Genomic DNA, 8,838 nt, shown 5'->3' on the forward strand with positions numbered 1-8,838 from the left:
TGCCAGCTATCAGACACAGCTGGCCTCCTCACATTTACACTGACCAGCCCTTTCTACCTTTTTACTTCTCTGACTCTACAGAGCCCTGCGTTCTCCCCTCCCTCATTCTCCCTTTAAAATGCCCACGTCACCGCTGCACAAATCAGAATGGAGCCCAGCTCTTTCCCCCACTGTCAGTAGTTACTGAATGAAACCCACTGTCACTGCCTAAACTAATATCTGGCTGTGCTTATCTTTGACAGCTCCCATCACCCTGGCTTCCCCCTAGCAACTTAAATAAGCCCGCTCTGCTCTGCCTCAGGCCCTTTGCATCTGCTCTTGCTAGCTGCCTGGTGTATTTTACACTGGGACCAACCCAGGCTCAGTCCTTGGGTCTCAGCTTCATTACATCACTCTCAGAGAGATGGTCTCTGACCACCCAGGACAAAGTGAGTCCCTGTCAGAACACTCTCCTCTTTCCCTCTATTGTACATCCCCACATTTCAGAGTTAGTTGTTTACTTATTCGTGTGTTTTTCTGCTCTCCTGACTAGGCCACGAGCTCCCTGAGGGTAAGGACCAGTGTGTTTAATTCACCACTGCAGCCCCATTGCCCAGCACGGGATCTGACAGGTACAGATAGGCAGGGGCAACGTTGAAAGGATAAAGAGCATTTTGTAGACCTAAGAACAAAGGGATCAGCTGTCACCTGCAATCAGGACACTGTACTCTTCCCCCTGCATGCATCACTCGTCTTCTCAGTTGTGTATCAAAAGCTGCCAAAGAAGGTTATATAATAATTTTGATAGTGGACATTCTTACTTATTTATTTTTTTTGAGATGGAGCCTCATTCTGTCACCTAGGCTGGAGTGCAGTGGCAGGATCTTGGCTCACTGCAACCTCTGCCTCTCCGGTTCAAGCGATTCTCCTGCCTCAGTCTCCCAAGTAGATAGCTGAGATTACAGGCATGCATCACCATGCCCAGCTAATTTTTGTATTTTTTAGCGGAGATGGGGTTTCGCCATGTTGGCCAGGCTGGTCTCAAACTCCTGACCTCAGGTGATCCACCTGCTTCAGCCTCCCAAAGTGCTAGGATTTCAGGCATGAGCTACTGCGCCCAGCCTGATAGCAGGCATTCTTATATTTTTGCTGAGTTCAGAGAACCTAGTGTCTCAAAACAGTCACCCTTGCATCTACTGTGTCTGGAAAGCAAAAGTTAATGTGCTTTTTGACTTTTGCTTTCCAGACACATTAAAGAAAACCTCCCCATTTCCATTTTTGAAGTGATTTTAATAACAGTCAGGGTTGACTGCCCCATACATCAGCCTCCTACCTGTGAGTAACGAATTGCTGCAAAGTGACCGGAGACAGAGAAAGTATGGCTTTCTTCCACTCTCTTTTAGGCAGCAGCGACTTACCGCAATGGCCCTGATGCAATCGAGGTGGGAGGCTTTCTTCACACATGCAACACTGGGACCATCGGATGGAAGGACGCTTTTCATATGGTCACGGAAACTCTGGCACTTGGTGGCCTCATGCTCTGACACTGCACACCATCTCACACTTTTCTCGGGGACAGCCAGACACAGCCCTGGGGGAGAGAAGCCAGAGATGGAAGAGACCCACTCCCTGTGCTGAGGGAGAGATAGCATCGCCCCTAGAAAGGCCTTGACAGCCACATGCCCTCAGTCCCGTCCTCCTCTCACTCCTGTCCATGAACGCTACAGGGCACAAGTTCTACTGCATTCTGAGACTGGGCCAATAGAACGTTGCCCTAATGGCCTCCCAGTTTCCTACCGACCACCCTCTGCTGGCCAGAGGGATGCAGGCATGACCATCAGCTCCCAGCTGGAGATGACAGTCTGCTCTGTCTCCGCCTTGTCTCCTCCCATCACTGTCCTGGCCCCTGCCCTGCCATGGAACATAAGCCTCAGTGTGCATAAACCTCAGTATGCACAGAGCGTTTTCAGCTACCCCAACACATTGGCTCGATACCTCAAACTTCGGAAAACCAGCAGGGGAGGAACTGCCATCTTTTTGAGAAGAGGGAGTGAGACTCAAAGAATGATGCCTTGTTGTTTTTTTTTTAACCCAAGGTCACCCTGCTTATTGTTGGCCAAGCCAGGCCTAGAATCTGGGTCTCCAGATTCTGGGTCTGCTACTCAGGGCACACAAGAAGAAAACATTCTGAGTTACACCCCTTCTTGGCCAGTAGTTGCAGGTAAATTAATGAAAAGAGGGTTAATTTGTCTGTCACTCTTGTCTGTTGCTCTCTGTTTAGGAATAACTAAAAACTCCACGAATTCAACAGTCTCCCCTCTGTCTCCACTGAACTCTCCCTCCATTTTCACCACGCTTTTTGGCTGTCTTTCAGAAAAAAAGCTGAAGCCAGCCATGGGTAACTATTAAAATCCATGTGGTTGCAGAGATAGCATCCATATCACATGAGCTTTTGCCCTGTGCCCAAGGCCCCCTGTCATCTCCACTGAAACAACAAATGCTGTTATGTTGTGGGCCACAACAGCAAGGCTGATTCACTGGCTCTGAAGAAGATCCAGGAAGCCTGTGGCCAGGAGGCCCACAGCTCTCCAGGATACATGAGGAGGGGCCACCAGGGATGGCCAACCCAGCGACCCCCATCATCCCCCTTGGCCCACGGGAAATCCTAGGAGGCAACAAGTCTGTGGCAGCCCCTCCACAAAGCCACACCTCCAGGGTTCCTATAGGCGAGAATGTGTCCTCAGTGGAGCATTACCTTGCACAGCCTGTGAATTGCTCTGTGTGGGGATAAAGGCAAGTAACGAAGGGTCCTCTCTCAAAGAATTGCTAGCTTATGGGAAGAGACAACTAAACACGGAAGCCCCAACAGTGTGACAAATGCCCCACGAATGGCAGGCAGAAGTTAGAGTATGAAGGGGGCCCCACCTCAGGAGGTCGGGGAGTGAGGTGTCAGTCACTGCCCCATAGCAGGATGTGTGCAACATCCACCACTGGTACCCGGCATCCGCCACCTCGCTGACCCTCACCTGACCCTCCCAGGCGAGTGCTGTGATGACCCCTTCCCTGGTGAGGAGCCAGTCAGGATTTGGATCCAAGAAGTCTGGCTTCAAATCCCATGCTCTGACCGCTCGATGGGCGCTCTGACAGCTCCGAGGGCACCCAGGGGACATCAGACTCTGAAAGGGGGAATGGTCAGACCCGGGAGGCCTTGAATGCCGTACTAAGGAGTTTGGACTTGACAAGAGGCAGCAGCAAAGGGTTTTGATAACCTGATTAGACGTGCTCTGATTTATTGTATTTCACTGCTGCAAGATTTGCTGGACAAAGAGGAGAACGGGAAGGAGACAGTGAGTGCAGTGAAAGGTGTCTAGAGGCCTAAGCAGAGGCCAGGGGTGGGGCGTAGAGAGGCAAGGGAAAGGCACCCAGGCACCCAGGCACCCAGGCTTCCAGCCTGAGCGAGGAGTGCATGCAGGCTGCGCGGTGGCCGCCCGGGTTGCAGGGAACGCGCCAGCCAGCAACTCTGCGCTGCTTCCCCGCGCCCACACTCACCCAGGACGGCGCAGGCCAGCAGGGCTCCCACGGCGAGCCTCATCCTCCGGGTGCGGCGCTGAGCAGCGAGCACAGTCCAACTCGCTTCTGTGCAGCCTCCCGCGCCCCACGTCCTTTTATTCCCGGCCCGGGCCCGCTGGGCGCAATCTTTGACCTCCCGTGTTTGTGCAGCCCGGTTGCCCAATCGCCCCTCTCCCAACCCCCCTTCCTTACTCGCCCCACTGATCACCTCATTTCCTGAGCTCTGGAGACGACCCGCGAGTGGAAGGAGTCCAGCACAGAAATGCTGATGAAAAGGGACATGAAGCACAATCCAGCCATTGTCATCGCGGCGCTCTCGGTGCCAGGAGCGGCTAAGGCGGGCTGGGAACCGGGTGGCTCTGCTCCTGACTCCAGGGCGGCCGAGCTGGTCCGTGCCACCAGTCCTATCTGCGCAGTCCACAGAGGGAGACTCCGAGGCTGGAGAGGGAAAACAACTGCGCCCAGACCCCACACTAGAACTGGAGAATGACAGGCAAAGCCCCTTTTGGGAGAGCATGCAGGAGAAACAAGCTGGCCTCAAGGTCAAAGACAGACTCAGCACCTTTTGCTCCCTACCAGGTGTCCCTCGAAATCCTGCTCCTGGGCTCTCAAAGGTCCCCCACGGAGGAGCTACTCCTTCTTCCTGCCCCGCTGAGCTCAGGCTCCTGGGCTGGAAAACTTCCTGCCCTCAAGCTTCCTGTGGGACACCTTAGACTGGGGACAGAGTCATAGAGGAAGATGAACTCCCTCCCACAAGAAGGTTCCAGGAACGTGGTCAAGACACTGTGAGGCTCAGAACCAAGTACCATCTTAGCACAAAGCAAGCGGCCCAGTGGAGGGTGTGGCCTGTTCTTACAGCCTGGGACCACCATGTTCCCCTCTAGTCGATGAGTCTCCTAACCGCTTTAATTGCACACACTTCTCATGAAAAATACTGAATTTGTGCCTTCTAGATGGTTATATTTTAACTAAAAAATGTGTACACTTTAATCATGCACAAGGAATAGAACTTTGTAAAAGAATGAGCTAAAGATGAAACTCATTTTCGAATGTCGTTTTGCTTATGCGGCCTTATATAGGATTATTATCTCAAGGCATAACATACCTGGGGGAAGGTCAAGATTCCTTCCACGAAATGTAAATCCAGACTTTGGAGATTTTGCCAAAAGTTACTTCTTCTCCAACCTGACCAGATGGTCCTTCATTCTGTCTCATGTTTTAGTTGACCAAGCCCATACCAAGCCTAGTGGATATGTCAGGTCAGGCATTTGCTTTTTGTTCACTTGTTTTTGTGTTGTCAGAATTATCTCCTAATTCTAGTTTCTTTGTAGAAATCTGTTTAAGGCATGTGTGCATCTCGTGAAGATTGGAGTTAAAGCCAGATTATCTAATCTGTGCATCCGTTTAACTGGGCACATACAAACCCCAAAATATGGAAATAAAAATACCAAAACAAAGGGCAGGGTCGGCACTCCCCTCTTAACCTATAGCATTGTGAGGTGATCCCCATCTTCCCTTAGGACACCTCAAAGACTCCATCTGTCATGACTGCAGACTCAGGTGGGAGACAGGGCCAATTCACACATTCAATATGAATGAATGATAATGTGTTAATCTTTTGCAATAACAATAAATATAACTGGAAGTTAGGTTATGTTCTCCCATGCTCCAAAAGATGATCTCATATGCAAAGGGGTTACACACCTCCCACTTTAAAGTCCACTGCAGAGGCTTTCTGTTTACAGTGAGGACAGAAGGCAAGTCTGGCTTTCCCAACACATCAGCTTCACCAGCGAGGGAGAGTGACCACTGCTGCCCTGTCTTACTCCCCCTTGGCCCGTCCATGGGTCCCTTGCACTTGAGCCATAGGGAAAGAAGATTCTTGGCATGAGGGCCATATTCCTACTGTCCCTGCAGCAGGCTCTAGGCAGTGGTCTGGATTCATTTGGAGACCTTGAGGTAGGGATGTGAGATGAGCAGGAAAAGTCAGGGGCAAGGCTAACTGGGAGGCACCCGACAGAGCAGCATGCACACGTACAGCTGATGCGTGGACAGGCCCTGTAGTAAGCTTGCAGGGTCTGCCAGAGAGCAGGAAGTGCAGTTACCAAAGGTTGAGCTCATGCCACAAACTCAGGGAAGCTCAACACAGGGCATGGAAAGAAGATGGTCAGTGATTCTCCTTCCCTGGAGCCCATCTACATTCATAGACTAAGCCCTGCCGAGGCCACTCCTCCAGCCACAGGCCCACAGCCTACCCAGAGCCCCTGAGCAGGGAGCAACTACCTACTGGCCAGGCTGAGTTCTCTCCAGACCAGCCAACTCTATGCCCTGTCCTCAGAGGGATCCTCTGAGTCCAAGCCCAAGACAGGTGCTGGGAAGGAAGTACACAGCCTCATGGGATATGAAGGAAGCTCAGACAAGACATAGAGAACTGGTGCTCGCACGTCATCTACACGCACCTAGATGGAGAGGCCCAGGGTCTTGGCTCTTGCTCAGGAGGACAACAGCAGAGCCTCGTGTTTGCCATTCCTTGGATGGGGTAGACAGGGGTGAGGCCAGCTTTGGGGTGTACATGTGTGCATGGCCCTAGCTATATGGGGTGCCTATGCCTGTATATGTCTGTAGGAGCATGTGAAGGTAAGAGTAACATTACAGCACTCCATGTCCATGACACTTGTACCTGTGCTCTCACTTACATTCTTTAATTCTACACCAGAGATGCTCTGGAGTTGAAATTCACTGTCCCTTTTTATAGCTTAATGATGGCTGAGACTTACTGGGAGCATCGGTGAGCGCTTACCGTACCCCTCTGACTTTGGTACTTTAGCATCTGCGTCTTACAGATGAGACAAGGAAACTGAGGACCAGAGAGGATGATACCTTGTTCAAGGTCAGCTGCAAAGTCAGAATACAAAAGAAGGCAGTCTGATTCCAGAGTGTACGCATCCACCAGGGACACTGCCTCTCCCAGGAAACCAGGACATGCAGGGCCCAAGGAGCTCACCTGGGGTCACACCGAGAGAGGGACAGAAATGAGACACCCAGCCTTGCCATTTCTCCAAAGACACACAGCCCCCAGGGCTTTGCCAGCACAGGGGCTGGTCAGTCTGGGAGAGGTCTGAGTACCAACTGCAGATCCTTAGACATGGACTGGCTTGATTATGCTCAGCTGGAAGAAAATATCATGTTTTTATCCCCTTGTATGTGTCAGGCACTGTCCTGGGGCAAGATCATTGGGGCAGCCCTGCAAGATAAGGTCAGTACCTCCTTTTATCAGATGTGGACATTACAGTCAAATGATGGGTCCCCATTCATGGAGCTCTGAGACCTGAACTCACACTTCCTAAATCTTGGCCTTCTCCAGACCACAGCTGCCTTCTTGATATTGACCTTCTCTTTATTTGTTTAGTGGGGGAGGAAAGAGAGCGAGGGAGGTGAGAGAGAAAGAGAAAGAGAAACAGAATGAGAGAGGACATAAAGGAAGCTTACAGTTCTAAACCAACCTAAGCATGAGCCAAATCTTTCACCGCAAACAGGGCAAAACTCTTAAATTTCAACCACGAGTTGGCCCTTAAGGAAACAGCTGCGCTCGTGTGTACGTGCAGGAAAATTGGAGAAGCTGACCAGCGGGAGGTGGGTAGGAAAGCAGTGGGCCTCTGAACCAATATTTGTTGTTTCCAAATGTTGCCCAGTTGACACAGAAGCAAAGCAAACAAAGAGCCTCTGTTTTGAGCAGTTCCTCCTGTCCCCCACTCAGTGTCCTCCGCCTGACACCAGAGACTTCTCTGAGTCTGGGTCATCCTTGAGAAGCAGCAACCTGGCAGCCTGAGAACTGACATTCACAAAGCCAGTCACCCTGCAAGCCCGATGGGTCAAGCCGTATGACCAGGGGGCTGGGGACTGGGCAGGGTTCTTTTAGGAAAATACCAGGCATTTTGAAATGCCACATGACACTACTGCTCGCTCGCTCTCGCTCTCTCTCTGTCTCTTTCTCTCTCTTCCGCTCTCTCTCTTTATCTCTGTTCTACCTCTCAGAAGTCCTCGGACAATGAAGATTCTCAAGGTTTCCATTCTTTTCACAGGGGAGTCTACAAAAATACCTGTCTCATGAAGAATAGTCCAGGACCAAGTGGAATGAATTCCATCAAACATTAAAGAAGAATTACAGGGTGGGGGTGGCGGCTCATGCCTGTAATCCTAGGGCTTTGGAAGCTTGAGGCAGGAGGATCACTTGAGCTCACGAGTTCAAGACCAGCCTGGGTAATATAGTGAGAACTCGTCTCTACAAAAAATTTAAATCAGCTGGACACGGTGACATGCACCTGTATTGCCGGCTACCTGAGAGGCTAAGGTAAGAGGATTGCTTGAGCCCAGGAGTTCAAGGCTGCAGTGAGTCAAGATCACGACACTGCATTCCAGCCTGGGCAACAAAGTGAGACCCTGTCTCTAAATAAAGTAAAAGGATTGCACCAATATATTCCTCCAGGAACAGAAAAGTAGGAACACTCCTTAACTAATGTTTTGAGGACAGTATGTATACTTGGAAAGGAAAAACTAACAAAGACATCATGACAAAGATAAAAAACATAACTTTTATGAACACAGATGCAAAATTTCTACACAAAAGATTAGCAAATTGAATCTTGCAAAAGGTAAAAAAGATTAATAAATAATTATCAAATTGGGTTTATTGCAGGAATGTAAGCTATCCTTTCAAGTATCAATCACTGTAATATATCATATTAGTGGAATAATAAAGGAAAATGGTATGACCCTATCACTCAGTACGGGAACATCATTTAATAAAATTCAATATCCCTTCATAACAAAACCTCTTAGCAAACTTATTCTACAAAACTTTCTCAGTATGATATCAAGTATCTATGTACCATAAAAATCTACAGAAATCATACTTAGTGTGGAATGTTGAATAAAGCTTTCTTGTTGAGATCAGTAAGACCAGATGTTTACTATTATCATTTCTAGTCAACCTTTTTACTATTATCATTTCTAGTCAACCTTTTACAGTAAGTAAAAGGATTGGAAAGGAAAAAAATAAACTCTCATCTTTATGCATAATAAATTGTATGTGTATAAAATTCTGAAGAAACTAGAGTATACTTTAGAATAAATGAGTTAAAGCTGGGCGTGGTGGCTCATGTGGCTCATGTCTATAATCACAGAATTTTGGGAGGCTGAAACAGGCAGATCACCTGAGGTCAGGAGTTTGAGACCAGCATGGTCAACATAGCGAAACCCCTTCTCTACTAAAAATACAGAAATTAGCTA

General features: G+C 49.3%; 1 protein-coding gene across 2 annotated transcripts in view; it reads right to left on the reverse strand.

Moving 5' to 3' along the window:
• Positions 1-4,071, reverse strand: part of TF (transferrin) — a 36,286-nt gene extending 32,215 nt beyond the window's left edge. For both annotated transcript variants that reach the window (XM_011970225.1, XM_011970224.1), the window contains exons 1-2: positions 3,529-4,071; positions 1,398-1,570 (exon numbers count right to left, since the gene is read on the reverse strand). In XM_011970225.1, the coding sequence (XP_011825615.1) occupies positions 1,398-1,570; positions 3,529-4,066 (711 nt within the window). In that variant the 5' untranslated portion in view covers positions 4,067-4,071. The remainder of the gene's footprint in view (positions 1-1,397; positions 1,571-3,528) is intronic.
• Positions 4,072-8,838: the final 4,767 nt, after the last annotated feature.

This window comes from Mandrillus leucophaeus, unplaced genomic scaffold (assembly GCF_000951045.1).
Source record: "Mandrillus leucophaeus isolate KB7577 unplaced genomic scaffold, Mleu.le_1.0 Scaffold935, whole genome shotgun sequence".
Lineage (NCBI taxonomy): Eukaryota > Metazoa > Chordata > Mammalia > Primates > Cercopithecidae > Mandrillus > Mandrillus leucophaeus.